Below are 19,866 nucleotides of genomic sequence, written 5' to 3'. Positions count from 1 at the left end.
GAAAATCGTGGCTATTTTCCAGCTGCTTGTATTCAGAAGCAGGCAGGATCCGAAGCTGGAGGCAGTATATAGCCACCCCGCTATTTCGTTGGTAAGGTAAAGTGTGAGAAAGGGTGTGTGTGTGCACAGCGAGGGTGTGTTCCATGCGAGCAAACCACTACAAGGCAGCTCTTTAAATCCACTGGCCCCGATCCAACAGAGTTAATCAGTATGCGGATCAAAGCAGTGCCCTAAGCAGTGCTATCCACGTTTACTGTTGTTGGACGGTGGCCTGAGTGCTTCTCCAAGTAAGAGCACTGGTCCTTCAGGGCATTGTCTACTCAGACTGAGGGCGAGCACAGCATACTGTGACTAGGGTTGCAATTTTCAAAAAGTAAAAATTCCTGACAACCCACAAAGTTGTTGAGCTCTCTTTAGGAAGATCCCAGAATTGTTGAGCTTTTTTGGGCTATTTCCACTGCTTTTTACATCGCATTGCCATACTTCTGGGTTTCCCCTGACATTTTACCTATTAGGCAAAATTCCTGTTATTTTGTGCACCCTTAAGAAATTGCAAGGAGGAATTTTGGCAAGAGGAATCTAAGAGGAAAGGATTTCCCTCCAGAGCACACGAGAGCTTTTGGACTTTACCCAGGGGGGTTGGGTGCTGCTATCACCATGTACAAATCAGTTAAGTGTGGGGCAAGGCAGAAAAGGCTGATGTGAGATCAGCAATGAGTCCATCTGGTATGCTACCCTGTAGAGCTAGCTTATCAGCAGAGGCGTACCTAGGCTCCCTTGTGCCCTTGGCAAGGAGATGCATCGGTCCACACCCTTTACTGGCGCCAACCCCTGGGTACACCCCTGCTTTTCAGGCAACAGAAAGGGAAGGATTGGTCTCATTGGTTCCCAGAGGTGGGAGCTGGGGGCAGAAAGAGCTCATTGACCTGTGCAAGCCCCACAAGCTCTTGTCTCATTCATTCAGTTTTTGCTAGGCATCCGAAATGTGAATGTGAACATGTTACCCTATACCAGGGCTCAAACTCCTGTCTTCTGCTATGTCTTTGGCTTCCTTCATCTGGCCCCTTCCTTTTTACTACTGACCCCTCCAGGGTGTGTCTTGAACCCTCATCCAGGAGGGCTGCTTATGGTCTTTGCAGGCATTCTGCTCAGATAAGTTGTCTCCCTCCCTTAAGAATGCTGTACTACAAAACTGTGGCTATGAACAGATAAGGGCATTTGAACCCCTTCCTGAAGGGGTTGGCAGAATGAGGTGGTGCAGGGATTCCGCCCCTGTGGTCATGAGTTCCATTGGATCGCTAGACTTCCAGTGGAGCAGTCCAGTTGGTGGCTTTGGCAGCGTTTTCCATGAGATTGGGGGTGGGTGTATTCCATTTTTAGTTTCTGCATTTTCTGATCTCCTTGGGCTACGTACATATCATGCAGCAGCATATCTACCCCCCACCCCACCACACACACACACACCAGCGCATAACTGGTGTGTAGAATTGCTCTCTAAAAGCTCTCTATAGCTAATAGCAGCTTTTAGAATTAACATTTACTTTCACTTTAAGAAGCTAATTCAAGGTTTTAATGCCACAAATGTATTCCATTTTCAGAATAAAAACCAGGAACTAAAAGCATGCTTGGGCATGGGTTAATGTTTTTTGAAAGCTATGATCAGCTGTCATTTTCATTTCTAAATCCCTATGTGCATATCACGGTGGCAAATATATTTTTGCATGCTCCATTGGAATGCTTGGTCTTGCACAATTTTTGTTCATTCCAGTGAGATGCATACACAGTAATAGTCCAGTAGAAATTTGCAGAAGCACACAACAGGCAAGTAGCAAAAGGGAACGTTGTTTGAAACTGAGTGAAGCCTTTTTAAGAATGTGTTGCAAACCAGCATTGCCCACTGGAATGCAGAACTTGGACCTGGTCATAAAAGTATACACAGTCATGAATTCACTGAGTAATCAAGGAAGATGACACAATCTCAGTTTTACTTCCCCTTCAAGAGAGATACCGGAACATTCTCTTCCAAGTATGGGAATTCAAATAAACAGAGTACAAAGGAATGAAGGAATGCTGAAGACAGCAGCTCATGTGAATCATTGCTACATATTGATTACTCTTTTTTTCAAACAGATTTAATCAACCGAGAGGAATTTTAAGTAGAAGGGAAAGAAAAATGGGATGCAAAGGTTAACATGTTTGTTGTAGCTTTTTACTCAGTTCCATTAATGCTAAGCATGCCTGATGAAATTAGCAGATATTTTTCATAATGGGTTTTGGAAGTAATTGAAATAGATGACTCTAGAGATTGGGATAATGGACTATATTGATTCTTTGGGATACATGAATAAATTAAAAGCAGATTTTCTTCCTTTATTTTTTCCTTCTAATATGAGAAAATATATACAGCTGGGTAACTTTGGAAAGTTGTTGTGACACATAGATGTTCAGAAGACAGAGTCAGTACTAGCTGTTATATAACTCATATTTATGAGTTAATTTTATGCTATAGGGGAATCTGAAATGCAGTGTTGGCCTAAATTATACTAGCATTTTGTATTGTAGAGTTCCCTCAGTACTCCACACTTGCTCTGAGCCTATGCAACACAAGGTCTAACAGAGCTTTCAGCACACCATAATGCATGAACTAGTAGAAAAAAATATGTACCACAAACATGTTTATTAGCAGTAAGGGAAACTGGCATTTTCAAAATCTTAGTTTCTTAATAGTTCACTCATTAAATCTTGTTCTTCTAAAAGGTAGCATTCTTGCACACATAAGAAGTGACCTTTTCTGCCTAATTGCTGCTAATAGCATTTTCTGCTTTCTGCTCCCATTTTGGAGAAGAATAATCCCATGGCTTTCTGTTCTCAGTAAACCCATAAAGTTTCCGCAGGGCTACACGTGCAGCCTCTTCTTCAGCTGCTAATATTGTTTCAGCAGTACCTTCTGCCAGAAGCTTCTTATCACTGAAAAAGAGGAAATACTTTTATGAGAAGTCTTAATTAATTAATACTGTGCATACAGATAAAGGTAAATAAGGTAAATGACCCCTGGGTGGTTAAGTCCAGTCAAAGGCGACTATGGGGTTGCAGCACTCATCTCACTTTCAGGCCAAGGGAGCAGGCGTTTGCCCACAGACAGCTTTCTGGGTCATGTGGCCAGTATGACTAAACCGCTTCTGGTGCAACAGAACACCATGATGGAAGCCAGAGTGCACAGAAACAACATTTACTATGTACCGTATTTTTCGCACCATAGGACGCACCGGACAATAGGACGCACGTTGTTTTAGAGGGGGGAGAACAAGAAAAAAAAAATCTCCCCCTCTCTGCCCAGCGCCCCTTCAGCGAAGCGGCAGGAGGCGCTGCGCAGAGAGGGGGAGAATTTCCCCCCTCTTGTTTTCCCCCTCTAAAACAAGGTGCCGTTTAAGGTGCATTCAGGCGGCTACCTTGGAAGCCTGGAGAGGCTTCAGGTTCCTTTTGACCTGCTCTTCGGGGCTGGCGGGGGAAGCCCACCACCAGCCCCAAAGAGCAGGTGGGGAGCAGCAGAAAGGCGCAGCAGAGAGGCTGCTGCCATAGTCGCGCGTCACTTCTCCAGCTGGGAGAGGGTCGCGGGGCTATGGCTTCTTTAGCCCCGTGCACGCTCTCCCGGCTGGAGAGGTGACGCACGGCTATAGAGGCTCCTGCCATAGCCGCGGGTCACCTCTCCAGCTGGGAGAAGGTTGCGGGGTGCTTCTTTAGCCCCGCGCGCGCTCTCCCGGCTGGAGAGGTGACGCGCGGATATAGAGGCTCCTACCATAGCCGTGCGTCACCTCTCCAGCTGGGAGAGGGTTGCGGGGTGCTTCTTTAGCCCCGCGTGCGCTCTCCCGGCTGGAGAGGTGACGCGCGGCTGGCTATAGAGGCTCCTGCCATAGCCGCACGTCACCCCTCCAGCCGGGAGAGGGTCGCGGGGCTATGGCGTCTTCGCTCCATAGGACGCACACACATTTCCCCTTCATTTTTGAAGGGGAAAAAGTGTGTCCTATAGAGTGAAAAATACGGTATATATGATAGTATAGAAGGAAACAACAATACTGCCTTCATTTTTCCTAAGTTGTATGTCCAAGTCCCTATGGGCCATGTGATAAATATTCACAGGCAATTTTAATTCACTGAGCCTCAACTTACATGCTGAGTAACAAGATCTAACAAATTCAGAATGAAGTCCAGTTAAGTACTTGGCAGGAAATAAACAACAGTCATGTTTATACAACTAAGAATTGAATTTGTAAGATTACTCCAAGCATTCAGAGAAGACAAGGAGATAGGAATGAACTATAAAACAGTAGTGATAACAAAGCCGATAGTAGGACTAAGATAAAGTCAAGACAAAAGCTTGGTTATGTAATTAAATTCTCTCCTCCTCCCTTTTAAAGATTAAAAATACATCAGACTAAATCTGAGGCATTCACAGCAACCTAACATTTTGACATTACACTTTCTGTACTGACATTTCAAGGAAGTGAACAGTGAATCAGGCTAAAGAATGCCAGACAAGTCTCCTCCTGTCAGAACAGTCTGACACACATTTCTTGTACAACTGCCAAGCTGAAAGATTTATTGGTACACTGATACCTAACATTTTTGGAGAGTGGAAACTAACAGAAGCATGTAGCTTCTTTATAAGATGCATCTCACACCTTAGCAAAAAATGTGACTAGATAAAAAGCCAGTTCTGATTATCTTACCAACTAAGTGGGGCAGAAGTGCCCGCTAGGAGTGCCAATGCCACATCACAGGCCCTAGCAGATCTACTTGTGAGGGCATCACATTTGACTCACCAATATGCCATGGTTGATTCCCAGATTACACTGATTGCATGGTCAGGGCTTAGGCTGTGATATATTTCATGCACTGATTCAAATGCAACATCCACACATACAACCTGTGGGCCTAGAAGCAGGACTGGTATGATCTCACAGGTCATTCAAATCAATCTCAGGTCTTACTAACCAATACAATCCAACGAAGTACAAGGGCAGTACAGTGCTAGCTCCTGACTGTCGAGTTAGTCTTGGTTCTGGAGCAGGCACATTCCTCTTGGCCAATTCCTCCAGCAGCAAGCCCATTGGGTTCATAACATTCCACATCTCAAACAGATCTTTTCCTATCATTTGAGGAATAAAGAAGTCCTAAATATAAAAATGGAAGAAATTTCAGATGTCAATTCACTTTGATTCCTGGTATGTATTTTTAATTGATAATGATTGTTACAAAGAGCCATGGTTATAAATGTATCTTGTTAATTCTAATGGTTCAAAGACAGAAAAACTTGATAGCCAACAGGCTGGGAGTAATACAGAGCACAGATTAATATTTTAAAATAAATATTAAGAAATAAAAACATACAATCCTTTAAAGTCAAACAGAACTGTTAAGGATTACATGACCATGGGTTGTATCTAATTTTGGTCATATTCTGAGTAGATCCACTAAAATTAATGAATGCATGACTAGCCTGCAGTGAGTAGAACCTTGTTGGATACATCTCTGTATTTCTTGCAAAGGCTAACTGCTGAATCATTCTGTTTATGATGAACTAAGTACGCCTCTCTCAAGACACTTCACAATCAAGGACATTTTTTTATTTGCATATTAATAGGAAAAAGTTTCTTGTAGATTAATGCAGCTGAGATGAACATGTTGCATCCCTCTTTGGGGGACAGAGAAAGCTAGTCATTACGATTTGGTGCCTGTTCCCACCAACAGGCCTGCATGCAGATAAAGACATCAAGCATACAAGACAGCCTGCTAGTTACATCACATGTTCTCAGAAATCACCCACTAAAAGGACAGAGGTAGTTAAGCTAGTAAAGGGGACGCAGGTGGCGCTGTGGGTTAAAGCCTCAGCGCCTAGGACTTGCCGATCGAAAGGTCGGCGGTTCGAATCCCTGCGGCGGGGTGCGCTCCCGCTGCTCGGTCCCAGCGCCTGCCAACCTAGCAGTTCGAAAGCACCTCCGGGTGCAAGTAGATAAATAGGGACCGCGTACCAGCGGGAAGGTAAACGGCGTTTCCGTGTGCGGCTCTGGCTCGCCAGAGCAGCGATGTCACGCTGGCCACGTGACCCGGAAGTGTCTCCGGACAGCGCTGGCCCCTGGCCTCTTAAGTGAGATGGGCGCACAACCCCAGAGTCTGTCAAGACTGGCCCGTACGGGCAGGGGTACCTTTACCTTAGTTAAGCTAGTGGTCCTTCTGACCCCTGAAGGCAGTACAAAGACCCAACCACATATTTGTGAAGTGCCTTGCCCCAAACTCAGGCCAGAGCCCTATTTATTGCAGTAGTCAAACATGTGCATGCTGTAAGCAGACTAATAAACAATGTCATAACACTATTAAAGTTCTACTAATATAGCTGGATATGCATGCTTTTTAATTAGCAGTGGGAGCTCTCCAGTTTTCAGATGTCTGTATTAAATGTGCTGTAAGGATATAAGGGGGTTACTCGAGAGCAATCAGGCAAATGCCTCCCTGGTCGGCTGTAAAGCCTCGTTATTGGTGCCAAAAACCTTTTACCATGCAGAGCGCCACTATTCCGTGGCTCGCTCATTCACTGGCAGAATCTGTGAGGGGGTGGTCCTTAAACCTTGCCCAGCAGAGTAGTTTCTTGATGCCCAGTCTGTGCCTCCCCTCTCGGCACAGAAGCCTACTGCGCAGGGAGGGCATGGGTAACGGAGGACCTCTCTCCTCCCTGCTTTGCCCAGGCAAGGTGTCCTGGCACCGCCTCGCCTCCTCCGAGCCCTGAAGCTACTCTCCACTGGAGGCGTGGTTACTCTCCTCCGCTGAGGAGGTGCTGCTTCCCACGATCTTTGGGGGCTCTCTGTAATCCATCTGACTTTTCCCCTCTCGCCCCTGAGCCGATGGCAGTTCCCTGACATGTACGTATGCAGGTCTTTGTCTCTTCCAAACCTTAATGCTTCATTTAACATTTTAAAAATAATACATTTTAAAATCCCTGTTAGTAATTTGTATAATCCAATTCTCAAAAGTAAGTTGGAGTGATATGAATGCATGAAAGCACCATGCCAAAAGAAGACTGGGTCATAGAGGTCACTGTACCTGAATTATTATTAATATTGTTATTAATTTAATTTGTATATCTGTAGATCTCAGGGCAGTTCCCAACTAGAACTTGGGTAATACAGCAATATATAATGTAATATAGGTTCTATTTTCTAGGTGCAACATTGGTTTTCTTGGGCACAATTTACAAACACTCCTGCCACAAGCTGCTTGCAGCATTGTTTCTACTTCAATCACACACATGGAGTTAAAGCTAAGAGGATGGTTGTAGGAGATTACACACTATATGCTTGGGCAGCAGAATGCAATTTATCATTCCTTTAAGTGTTATGACAGAGAGAGCACTGTAGTCCTGGATGGGTGCCAAAGAACTATTAATTACGCTATACATAACAATGTTATAGTGCACAATAACTTACCCTCACAAAGATTTCTGTTCTCTGAGAGCCACTACTTTGAAGCAATGCTCCTATTACAGCAAAGAAAGTCTTCTGAAGCACATTAGGTGGCACAGGAAATTCTGCACAAAGTGTGAAGTCTTGAAGAGACAGGTTTCTGGCCAAATAAGACACTAATTCCTCACTGGTAAGAAAGTTAACAAGTGCCTCAATGCCAGCTTGTGGAATTTTTGGATAGGCTTCTTCCAAGCATCGCGTGAGGTAAGATCGTGAAAAAGAGATACCCTTCAGAGAAAGTTCATTATTATCCTTGAGATTAAGGGCAATTGCTTCTTTGTCTAGTCCCAGTTCTTGGCGTCTCGACTCTTCTTGTTTAATATAACAACGGTTAACAAATGCAGTTTTGAGGAATTCCAATGAAAACATCTCATGTAACCGGTGGCTAAAAGCCTGTATTTCTGCATGGTAATCCCAGTTAGGTTTCTCAGAGCTAAATAATGACAAAAAGCAAGAAAACAATAATGAAAGGCATTTGAATGGGATGGAGAACCTGTGGCCCTGCTATGTTGTCAGATTACAACCCTCATTATCCATGACTATTGGTCATGCCAGCTGGGGCTGATGGAGTCCAACCACAGTTTGTCCATCCCAACTCTAGCCGATCATTCTGAACTAGATTTTACAAAACAAATATTACATTCCCAATTGTTCCATGTTTTGTTTCTGACAGTTCAGGAAAACCTTGAGTGCAAGAATGCAAAGCTTAATAATGCATTATGCCCAATAAGACAAGTTATTTGCTGTTAGCTTAAACATTTTGGGAAGAGAGAATCTGATGAACTTTGAATGGTATTACCCACAGTCCCTTAATTTCAATGGCTCTACTCTTATTATGACTTAGTTGAATATCACCCACTATCTTTAATTACATAAGCTTTAATTTACTGTACATTAATTTATGCAAGGGTAAACTATCTAATGTTGAACAAAGTGGTGAAAAGGCAGGCATAAAATTCATGTAGAAATCAAATGCTTCAGTCTGGTTTGCACATCCTGCTAAGCCAAAGTGAAACTATTGTTAATCAAGCCATTGTTTATTAAACAAGGACAAGTCACCCCACATACAATCAAACAGATCTTGGCTTGTTTCATGCGGTTGGCTTGTTTAACTCCTGCCTACTTTGCACTCCCTGTCAAACATCCTGAAAGCCTTTGCAGTGTCATACTGCTGGAGTTGCCTCACTGTGACACCATGCCTCTTCCCACAGATCAAGAATGAAAAAACACTCTCAAGCAATACAGTATAGTGTTTCTTAACCTTTTCCTTATATCACTCTGCTTTGAATCCTCAGCATGAGTCCTCCGCAGGTATTTAACTACTGGCTAAAATGTAAGTGAATGATGAATTGCTTTATCGGAAATAATTGACTTTTAGTCCATAATGGGAGAAATCCATCTATTTTTCACTATGGTCAATAGTTACTTACAAACTAAAATTTGGAACACGTGTGGCAAGTAAGTCCAGCTTAGCCAGTTGATAAGTATGCCATTTGAAGGGCTGACTACAAATTTCCAATTAAGTCACTTTTTATAGATTATAATCAATTCCAGTTTTACCTATACCCTTATTATAGCATTTTGTACTGTGATGATTTATGGCTTTTTTATTCAATATTGTGATGAGCTATGGTTTTCATAGAATCATAGAGTTGGAAGAGACCACAAGGGCCATCGAGTCCAAAACCTGTCATCTCAACTCAAGTTGATATTCCATGCATCTGATTATAAGTGTTCTCTGGTCCCCAAAAACTGATGTCATGGGGTGGGAGCCACCTTGAAGCCTTTGTGGATGCAAAGGAAATACATACAGTACACACTATTACATGAGCGTAGCTGGGGGGGGGGGCAGCTGACCCCCTTCAACTAAATAAATAAATAGACAACTGATCAATTGTGTTGCAGATAACTCAGTCCCCCCCGCCCCATAAAGCCACCCCCCTAAAATAAATCCCAGTTATACCCATGCACTCTTATACGTATGGGGAGCCTCTCATTTCAGACACTATGGAAGCCCTCCTTCCCTACCATTTTTTTACCAACCAGTATCAGGCTGGCACTTGCCCTGGTGCCTGCTGAAGACATTCTTATTTTGGCAAGCCTATCCACAGGTTTAAGGGACGCGGGTGGCGCTGTGGGTTAAACCACAGAGCCTAGGACTTGCCAATCAGAAGGTCGGCGGTTCGAATCCCCGCGACGGGGTGAGCTCCCATTGTTCGGTCCCTGCTCCTGCCAACCTAGCAGTTCAAAAGCACATCAAAGTGCAAGTAGATAAATAAGTACTGCTCTGGTGGGAAGGTAAACGGCATTTCTGTGTGCTGCTCTGGTTCGCCAGAAGCGGCTTAGTCATGCTGGCCACATGACCCAGAAGCTGTCTGCGGACAAACGCCGGCTCCCTCGGCCTATAGAGCGAGATGAGCACGCAACCCCAAAGTCGGTCACGACTAGACCTAATGGTCAGGGGTCCCTTTACCTTTACCTATCCACAGGTTTAGAAAAAAATGCATGAATATTAATGTACGTTATCATGCTTTTTAACTTCCTGCATGTTTCAAATTATGGCTGCAGAGGTTTTAGCAATATAACCTTATTATTATTTTTGCATAAGCAGCCTTGAGGCTTCTCTCTCTCTCCCCACCCCCCACCCCGCACTACAATCAAGCAGTATTTTTTTTTAAATGAAATTAATTAATTAAAACAACTAAAAATAAATACTCCACGACTGACCGCGGCAACCCGTCTCTCTCGCCAGCCCACCTCCTCAAAAGAAGTCACTTTGCAAGCCCGGCAAAGAGATAAGACGGGGCTGTTTGAAACAGCTTGCTTTGGGGGCGGGGGGCAAAAACCCATTCCCACGTTCCTTTCTTCCTTTCCAGAGTTTCTGACACGCATCCCGCCAAAGAAACCCTTTCCGCTCCTGATTTCTCCTCAACCCCAGAAGCAAGCGAAGACAGCAGCCCTATTCGGCGAGGGACGCTCGTTAGCCGACGGTCAAAGCTCGGCCTTAGGGAAGGAGACGGGCGGTAAAGGCGAGCAGCCCTCGTCCCCGCTCTTTCTAAGCCTCCGTCCTCCCAGCAGGCAGGCAGGCAGGCAGGCAGGCAAGCAAGCATCCTCCTCCCCCCCCTCTTCTCTCACCGGGGCCTTGGGGTCTCGAGCAGCCGCTGCTGCTCCACATACGCGCGGACCCAACGCTGCTTATCTCGGCGCGGCTGAGGGCGGAGCGCGACGCGTCCCGGCGCGGCAGAGAGTAAGCGGTGGGAGCCCTCAATAAACAGAGGCCGAAGCAACGCGGACGCCATTTTCCATCGAAGGGAGTCAGGCAGAGAGGGAAAGGAGCGGGGGACCAGGCGCACTGGCTGCCCCGCCGTCCGGAAACAAGCGCCGCTTCGTTTTCTGTTCCGGCCAAGTTCGGGACTGGGTTTTCCCCCCTAGCTGTAGAAAGGTGAATGAGAAAAGTGTAGGGCAGGTTTGCCCCTACGAACAGGTGAAGGCGAATGACGTGTAAATGACGTGTGGCCACGGTGGTCCTCATCTGGACAGATTAGCCAGTGTTCCCGATGTTCTGGTAACCTCTAGGTTGCATCCAGGGCCGGATTTAGGTTTGATGAGGCTCTAAGCTACTAAAGGTAATGGGGTCCATTATATGTCCAGCTGTCCTTGGCACTGGCACTGACTGGTTGGATCACTGAAGGTGGTTTGGAAACTTCAGCCGGTGCAGAATTCAAACGGCCAAGTTGCTCAGTGGGGCAGGATGGTTGGAGCATATTTCACCGATCCTGGCTTGACAGCTCTGGCTGTTAGTTCCCGGGCCCAATTCAAAGTGCTGGTTTTTACCGATAAAACCTTATACCGCTCAGGGCTACAATATTTCAAGGACAGGATAATTTTTTAAAAAAAATTCGGAGCGAGCGGGGGAGGCGCATAAAGGAAGTCAGCCCCCCCCCTGTTGTAGAAGAGTTAAAGCAAAGGATTTGACAACTAAGATCGAGTGCAACCCTATTTTGATAAAGTTATTAACTTCGCGAGGGAAAATCATAAGACTGAGCTGGAGGAGAAAGGTGGAATTGAATTAAAAAGCAACCCCCCCCCCCCGGAACCCTGGGAGCGATTTGTGAGAGCGCCGGGAGAAGAGAAATAGAGGTTTTGACAGCTGTCAAAGAGCTGTCAAAGCGGAAGAATAAAATAGAGATTTTTGTTACGAGGACTTTGCCGGTTACATTTGTTATAAATTGGATACAAATTGTTACAAACAAGGAATATCAAGTTATTTTGACTGGTGGACGTGATCTGGAAGGGAATTTAGTTATTGCAATCCACCTAGAGGAGCCGAGGGACATTACAAGTATTGTTGGCGTGGAATTTGACCAGAACTTTCTATCTCCTGGGAAACTGCAGAAATGGAACACTATTTTGTCTACAGAGGTCTATGCACTAAAGGAGACAATAGATTTATCTATTGAAGAATGAAAGGGACTTGACGTAATGTTTGTTCTTGAATAACAAGCCTCTGCAGAGGAATTAGAAGCTTTTGGAATTGGAACATTTGTGCAGGAGAGCAGGGAAAAAGAAAAAAAAAGGAGGAGTGAGATCAACAAGAACAACAAAAATAATAAGAACTGGACAAAGTTGGAAGTGGGAACATTTGGGACATCCAGATTTGACAGGTTTAAAGGAATAAAATTGGAGCTTTCACCCCTAGATATAAAAATCTGGATGGAAGAAATGGGCCTTTTTTGAGACAGACTCCTTCCAAGATTGGACATTCGAAACTAAAGATGACTGGGAAAGGACTATGGTTTAGAGAGATGTGGGAACTCCAGGAAGATATCAGACGTTGAGGAACATTGGGAACGCAACCGGGAAAGGGGGGAGGGAAATTTGGAATCCAAAGGGCGTAAAATTATTTTTTTATTTTTCTTCTATTGTAATCTGTATTGCATATTAAAGGGGGGAACTCGCGGAAGGGAACAGGTCGATTTTAGGGGAAGGGAAAATATTTTTAAAATTGAGTCAATGATAATAAGTTTAAATTTGGGATAAGAACTTGTTGAAATTCTTTTTTGTTTACTTGTAAGAATTGGAATACAGGAGGGGGAGGGGAGGGGAAGTCCTGAAAAGATGTTATTGGGAAAAAGATTTTATGGAAAATCTTAATAAATATCATTTTAAAAAAAATAAAAATACAATATTTCAAGGATTGCCTCTCTCTCTCTCTCTCCATAACACACCTGGATCCTAAGATCATCTTCTGAGGCGCTTCTTCGTGTGCCTCCTCAAGAGGTCCGGAGGTTGATTAACGTTCTATGGCCTTTTAAACGTGTTTGTGTCTTATCGATTTGTTTTTGTTCCACTATGTATTTTTTGTTCTTATGCTGTGAATTGCCATGTGATCTTCAGATGAAGAGCAATACAGAGAAAGAGGCCAGAAATCTGGGCTTAAACTGGGCAGTTCCAGATTTATAATCCTTCTCAGCCATAAATTTATTGGGTGGTCTTCAGACTGTCCTTATCTGTCAGCCCGGCCTACCTCACTGGGCTGCAGTGAAGACTGACAAAAAACACCGGGTGATGAATGTAAGCCTTTCTCAGTTGTTTTAAGTAAAATTGTTTGATATAGAAGGAAGTGGAAAAGTTTTGAGTAGTTTTTGGGAGTGTGGTTATTGGTTTGCTTTTGTTTGTTTTATTATGTATTTTGTGTATTTAGGTTGTGAACCACGCTGTGATCTTCAGATGAGATCTTATCTTCAAGAACCGTTCCAGAGGATAGCATTGCATATCTTGTTTGTAATGCTATTTAACATCTGTAGGAAGTGATTAGATCTGGAGCACAGTGTACATTGATGATATCTCAACTATTTCTTTGTTAACATCTGAATTAGGAATGGCTGTGTAGGCCCTGGATCGGTGTCTGGGTGCTATTGCTCTCCAACATGAGTTTTAATCAACTCTTCTGGCCTTGTCATCACTATTACCTTGAGATTCTATTACCTACATCATTATTAACTGCCTGAGATTCTAGGCAAAGGCCTATCTTAAAAGGTGCTTTGTTTTAATCCCCAAACTCGTGCTTTAGTTACTTTATAAGGGCTTCTAACAAATGAGTCAGCAACTTCCGAGAGTTCCCGAGTTCTTTATGAAAAAGTTTGTTTTGATCCAAATACATTACGTTTGGGAGTAAAATGTGCATCCAATTTGGCCAGGACAAATAGCCATGGTCTTAGTTCTCCTCAGCCAAAGCAAGTAATTTACAAATATTGCACAGTTCTGCTACAGTGCTCCCACAACAAAGCTTATTAACTCTTTTTCTTTCAGCCATAAGCAATGGCTTGGTTCAAACATCATGGTAAGCTAAACTATGGCTTACTGGGACATGAATGTGTAGACTTGTGGAGAGCAGCTTGCAGCTGCATTTATCCTCCTCAATCTTTCTTCCTCCTACCCCACACTGAGCTCAGTCAAATGTGTTGTTCAGGCCCAGGATTGTTAAGCTCTTTCATCACTAACCGTTAGCTGTAGCCAAGAATAAAGCATGACATGCAAACCAGGCCAAGGGCTGCAGATGTTAACTGATCTGTCTTTCACATCACAGAGTAGCTGTATCATTATTGAGTTTAGTCACTAGGTAGCAATGGACTTAACTCTTATGAGTGGAATCAGGCAATTCCTGTCCTGTTATTACTGGAGAAATGTTGTAAGGTCTTGTCTAGCTTCCATGAAAAAGAATGAAACAAAAAATAATGTGTGCTTCTTTCTCTGCTTCTCCCATACACAACTCTCACTAGTGGTGAAATAGCTGAAAGTTCACATTATGGGCGGTATCTCACTTCACACACTACTTGAAAAATGGGGTAGGGTGAACAAAGAAACAACATGACTAAGTTGCAAAATTTTACTCCCACCTTTCCCTTCATTCTTAACTTTAAGAAAGCCTATTACTAGAACCTATAAGCATATGTATAAAATCTATTTGGTTCCTTTGCCAAGCTATTTGCTCTGCAAACACCTTCATCCACTATACTTACTCACTGCTGGTAACACACCAATTTGGATTTTGTATAGGGATAACTCCAAACACAGTTCTGCCTGATGTCTTTTGGTGCCTTCCACTTTCAATTTGGAAACTAAGGGTGAAATCCAGTGATGCACAGGATTTCCACTTATGCAACAAGACTTCATTTCCTTCCTCCTGCAGCCTATCACACACACATTTGCCTACTCCCCAACTCTTCAGATCTGATTTTGAAGGACATGGGGGATATGGGAAGACAAGAAGCAGCTCCCATTGTGCAAAGTGGCTATCCAGAAGTCCCTTTGTGCCTATCTCACTGATATTTAAACAAATTAGCATACACCATTCTTAAAGATTTCAGCACTCAGCTCACCTCACTCATAAAAGTATTTAGGAGCAGGGCTTAATTCCACCCCACCCCCAAATAAATACTTTTCATGTCCATTTTTTATTTGCCCAAAGAAGACACATATTTTAAAATCCATCACAAAGTGTATATTAATGTAAGAAAATAAGAGTTGTGCAAATGGTTGAATTGAATAGAAATCTACGAGCAAGCAAAAAAATGCAATCATTAATGGGAGTGGTGATTTTAGATGCAGTATATTGATCTAGACTGAGAGATATAAAAGCTTTTTTGTATGCTCCACACATCCAAAGGGCAAAAGGTACAGTTAATTGGAAAAATAAGAAATTAAATACTGCTTTGGGCTGACTTTTATTAAATACATTACATTGGTACTTTGTTCCATAATCTTAAGATCACTCATGGACAGATTTGCTTAAAAACCATCTTTTTTTTAGAAAAAACATTGCAAAATTAAAGCTCAAATACATCTTACACACACCTCTGGATAATCTGCTGACTTATTTTAGCAAAGAATGTATTTTAGTCAATATGTACATGTGCTTGAATGAGAGATACTCAGGATGCTTTTTAATCTGCTGCTCTACTACATGAAATTTGGCTAAAATAAAACAAGTGCAATAAGGTGAACTATAAAGGTGCTACATTTAATTATGGAATAACAATGAGAAACCATAAATTAGGCCATTTTGCAGGTAATTCCAAAACCCAGTTGTTTCTTTCTACACAAGAGAGAACTGTCTGCAGTACACCTTTGTTATCTGGAGGCAATTCCCTTTTAATTCAATGCAAATGTACATGTCATGCAAAAGGAAGATAATAGGATGATACAACAATTCTGAAAATATATACACAATCATCCAGGCATCCCTTTAACATTGTAAAGTTATGTTACAGCTGTTTACTGTGTCAGAAATATCCAGTGCATGGATCCTAAATCACCATACAATTCAGAGAATGAAACAAAGGACTTTGCAAATTCTCTATATGTTTCTCCACTGACAAATCTTCTGAAGTACTGTGACCATTTCTAGCGCCGAAACCAAAGCCAACTATTTAGTAGCCAGAAAGCTACAGTAATTGAGTACATGATCATTTCTCGTTTAGCACGCTCTTTGTTTTCTTCTTCCAGAAGTTGTAGACGACGATTAAGTTTAATTATCTAAAAAAGAAAAAGGAAATGCCTTTCAATTTTAGTGCTTACTATAAGTTTACTAATTATTTCAAGACTTTTCTCGTTCATGTACTTCAGAATTGTATCACTTCTCACCAGGGGCGCCGACTTATAAAAAATATTGGGGGGGCGGGGGCCCATACCGACTTATAAAAAATATTGGGGGGGCCCAAGACCTCCAAACTGCTGCTGCTGGGGGAACGAAAGGGGCGAGCCCCAGGCTGCCCCGACCTTAAGTGAACCTGTGAGGGCCCGCCCTTTGCGGCAGCCGATTGGCTGCCGCCGTGGGCGGTGAATATTAATGAGCTAGGGGGAATCCCCGCTTCTTGTGGGGCTGACGCCAGCCCCGCGAGATTGTTGATGGGTCGAGAGCCCGCAACCCCACCCCCTCTCTAGATCGGGAGTGGCTTTGTTTTTCTTAAATTATTGGGGGGGCAGAGCCCCCCCAAATGAATTTTTGAGGGGGCTCGGGCCCCCTCAGGCCCCATGGAGTCGGCGCCTATGCTTCTCACCCCAAAAGTCTGCTCACATGGGGGACTTAGTAATGGAAGTCTGCAGTTCTTGTTAATACAGTAGAATATTTCTGTACATTGATGCCACACACATGGATTCCAGCCTCAAAACCCTGGCTCTTTATATCTATATCAATGCTGGGTTTAGAAATCCCTACTTCTGGCAAATTCACTGGGATTTTTTTATTCATTTCAGTTTCCATTTCTGATTTTTGTCCTTCCACTCTACATCTCATCCTTTTTAAATGCAAAAAATGTGTGGGCTGGATCTCTCATTTTAGAGGTGGAGAGTCTGTGTGCCAACGGCGGCGCGAACGGCAATGGCGGTCCTCTTCTTGTTGTGAAGGGGAAGCTCCGCGGAAAACGGGTCGTCCGCTACGGCGAAGCGGAGACCCGCATCGGAAACCCACAGGTAGCAACAGCCTGTGGTCGTGGGACTCGGCGGGCGCCAGAAGCGGCCTCAGAAACGCAGAAGGGACCCCGTAAGGGGCTCCGGAACGTGGAGGGGGTATCGCAGCGCTGTGAGTCGATCGCTATTCCCGTGGAGTGAAGCCGCACAGCCGCTGTCGGTGAGCGCTGACCTTTTTTCCTGGAAATATTGGATCTTCAAAAAGCAACAATCCGTGAGTAAGAAAAGACTGTAAAATCTGAGCCTAAAACTATTATAAATTCGGCTAAAAGCGGAGAGATATAAACAGGAAGTCCGTCTTCCGCTGCTGCTTAAACTTCAAAGCAAAAGATTTCGACGTTTGGAGCCTTTGAAGAGGCGTTAAAAATAACTGATCTGTGCATTTATTGAAGCTGCTTTTGTGCAAAGTGAGGACTTTTAACTATCTTTGTGATTTATTCTTTTTATTTGGACTGTGCTAAACCTCTTCTTCTGGAATTACAATTTTATTGAGAAGCCTAGGTATTTGGACTGCCTGAATAATAGAGCTGTCAGACTGCAGACTTTGACACTTTGTAATTGGGGTTTGTTACAACCTGAGTGTCTATGGACTGGTTACATTGAAACATCATTCTGGGCACTTGTTAGAGACAATGTAATGCCTTTTAAACCAACTCTGCTAAATATAAGTTAAGTTGAAGATTCCTGGAAACTAAATTGGACTTTATTGACTTTTATTGACTTGGCTTCTTCCCTCAAGATATTCTGAGCTCCCTCTAGAGGATTTTGGATTTACAGTTGTGACTTTATTTTACTTTCTCTTTCCTTTCCTCCTATTTGACTGTTTACTCTCTGGGCTGCTGCTTTCCCATGGGAACAACTCAGTTTGACCTTGATTACTAGACAAAACTGGAATGAGTGGTGCAAAAAAAAAAGAGGCTAGAGTAAGAACTAGACAAACAACCTTAGCCTTAGCCTCACAGGCACGTAGATCTTCTGTTCCTACTCTGCCGTCGGCAGGGGGAGAAGAAGCTGAGCAATTACAGTTGGAAGATATGGCTGCAGGAGCATCTGGTTCAATTCTAGAGAAAATCTTTGAAAAATTTGAATCTCTGGACAAGAAAGTGGATGAACAAACGGCCAAGATTGACCAAAATGCAGCCTGCTTAAACAGAATAACTGAACAAGTGGCTCTGAACGTACAATCAATTGGACAGCTATCTGAAGCCACTGCAGAAAATCGCAAATTGGCTGAGGCAACTAGCCAAAAAGTTGAAAATCTAGAACAAGAGGTGAAACCACTGCACAAACAAGTTGGCGAGCAACAGATGTATTTGTCTATGATAGAACTGCGGAACCGGGAAAATAATTTAAGATTGAGGTCAATACCAGAACTTGAACAAGGAAATTTAATTGAGTTCCTGACTAAAGAATTTTCTAAATTCTGGCCTTTAGAGGAGGAAAAGGATTTTGAAATTGTGTCGGCTTTCAGACTTGGAAGGTTGGCAAGGAAAGACAAGCCCAGAGATTGTTTGATAATTCTGAGATCGAAGGAGGAAAGAGATAAAATACTAGGCCTACACTACGAAAAGTCACTGGACATTTCGGGTACAAGAGCTGAACTTTACAAAGATATTCCGAAACAACATCTCGTCCTTTTTAAATGCAAAAAAATGTGTGGGCTGGTTCTCTCATTTTAGAGGTGGAGAGTCTGTGTGCCAACTTTGATAGGTATCCAGCTAGGACAGAACAAAACAGGAGCATCTAAGCAGCATGCGCTAGCACCTTACTCATTCACACTCAGCCGTGGTTTATGACTTACTATGATATGCAAATAGGCCCATGTATCAATATAGTATAAATAAATCACAATACAACCAAAACAAGTATATAAAGCAAGCAAATCAATTCAGCTGCTTAAAACCAGTAAAAGAGAATAGAAACCTAACAGAAAAATAAGATACAGAACATACAAAACCGAACAGATTCCATTCTGCATGGTTTGTTTGTTTATTTACCATTAAACTAAACCTTAAACACATTGACTGCAGCCACACCTCACCCCTGGATATTTTCCATCCAAGTAGGTTCTTCTTTCTCAATTCCTCTCCCATCAATCATGTATGCACTATTTAGTTCCTATATATTATTAGTATGTTTCTGAGTTGAGAATGCACAAAGTTTTATTCATAGACATATTAACATTCAAAGAAAAGAAATTGTATCATCATGCCACAGAAAAAGTTGTGGTATTCAGACTTCCAAATTTAATTTTGTCCCCCTTTATCTTATTACATTCTGCATTGACTAGGCTGGAAAGAGGCATACAAACTTCCACTGTAACAGTTGAAGCATTTTAATTACCTGTCGTCTTAAAGAAACAGCATCCACAACAGTGACATCTTCTGGTGTTCCCTCAAATGTTGTATCCATATTTGAAAGGGTATATCTATGAGATAAAAAACAACCAAAAATATGCCTCAAATGGCACACATTTAACTGCACACGGGCTGGTCTTTTGTGCACACATGGGGTCATTTCAATTTCTCCATTATCCCTGTGCCCTCTGAAAAGCAACTGCTGAAATTCAGAGGCCTTTCCATAGCTGTATGCAATGCAGGTTGAGGGGCTACAAATGGGAAAGGAAATAAGTAGATCCTCTCAGGTGCATATAGGATTGACCATAGTATACATCTGGGCGTATTTGGATTCCATTCAAAATATACAATTAACTGTTCTTTAGATGAAAGGGGGGGGGGAACCAACCATTTTTAAGTGCTTTCTTGATTATTTTCCTACATACATAGATTTTCTGTTTAAAGAAACATAACCTTGGCTGAATTCTCTCTAGCCATTTCCATCTAAATGTAGAACTATATTTGGAAGGGACCAGAAGGATCAT

The 19,866-nt window shown here is 42.9% G+C and overlaps 2 protein-coding genes and 1 long non-coding RNA gene across 9 annotated transcripts in view; 1 reads left to right on the top strand and 2 right to left on the bottom strand.

Annotated features, from left to right (window-relative positions):
* Nucleotides 1-2,658: 2,658 nt before the first annotated feature.
* Nucleotides 2,659-10,845, bottom strand: MRPL44 (mitochondrial ribosomal protein L44). Its single transcript, XM_079978514.1, has 4 exons — nucleotides 10,650-10,845; nucleotides 7,479-7,947; nucleotides 4,993-5,171; nucleotides 2,659-2,967 (listed from the first exon to the last, which is right to left on the bottom strand). The coding sequence occupies exons 1-4, from the start codon at nucleotides 10,811-10,813 to the stop codon at nucleotides 2,796-2,798; spliced, it is 984 nt and encodes a 327-aa protein (XP_079834640.1). The 5' UTR covers nucleotides 10,814-10,845; the 3' UTR covers nucleotides 2,659-2,795.
* An 81-nt stretch (nucleotides 10,846-10,926) lies between these two features.
* Nucleotides 10,927-14,058, top strand: LOC307217383. Its single transcript, XR_013839587.1, has 2 exons — nucleotides 10,927-11,140; nucleotides 13,219-14,058. It is a non-coding gene; the product is annotated as an uncharacterized lncRNA (long non-coding RNA).
* Nucleotides 14,059-15,222: 1,164 nt separating this feature from the next.
* MFF (mitochondrial fission factor) overlaps nucleotides 15,223-19,866 on the bottom strand; it is a 28,553-nt gene continuing 23,909 nt past the window's right edge. For all 7 annotated transcript variants that reach the window (XM_079978508.1, XM_079978509.1, XM_079978507.1 and 4 more), the window contains 2 exons: nucleotides 19,329-19,413; nucleotides 15,223-16,052 (listed from right to left, as the gene is read on the bottom strand). In XM_079978508.1, coding sequence (XP_079834634.1) covers nucleotides 15,921-16,052; nucleotides 19,329-19,413 — 217 coding nt within the window. In that variant the 3' untranslated portion in view covers nucleotides 15,223-15,920. The remainder of the gene's footprint in view (nucleotides 16,053-19,328; nucleotides 19,414-19,866) is intronic.

Source organism: Podarcis cretensis, assembly GCF_951804945.1.
Source record: "Podarcis cretensis genome assembly, chromosome: 5".
Taxonomy (NCBI): domain Eukaryota; kingdom Metazoa; phylum Chordata; class Lepidosauria; order Squamata; family Lacertidae; genus Podarcis; species Podarcis cretensis.
This window is presented reverse-complemented; position numbering and strand designations above follow the sequence as displayed.

Excerpts from the sequence above, each read along its gene's own strand:
- MRPL44 (XM_079978514.1), bottom strand. The coding sequence starts at position 10,813 with ATGGCGTCCGCGTTGCTTCGGCCTCTGTTTATTGAGGGCTCCCACCGC. Across the intron at positions 5,172-7,478 it reads GAACAGAAATCTTTGTGAGG|GACTTCTTTATTCCTCAAAT; the intron begins GTAAGTTATTGT and ends TTTTATATTTAG. Across the intron at positions 2,968-4,992 it reads TACTTCGTTGGATTGTATTG|TGATAAGAAGCTTCTGGCAG; the intron begins GTTAGTAAGACC and ends CCTCTTTTTCAG.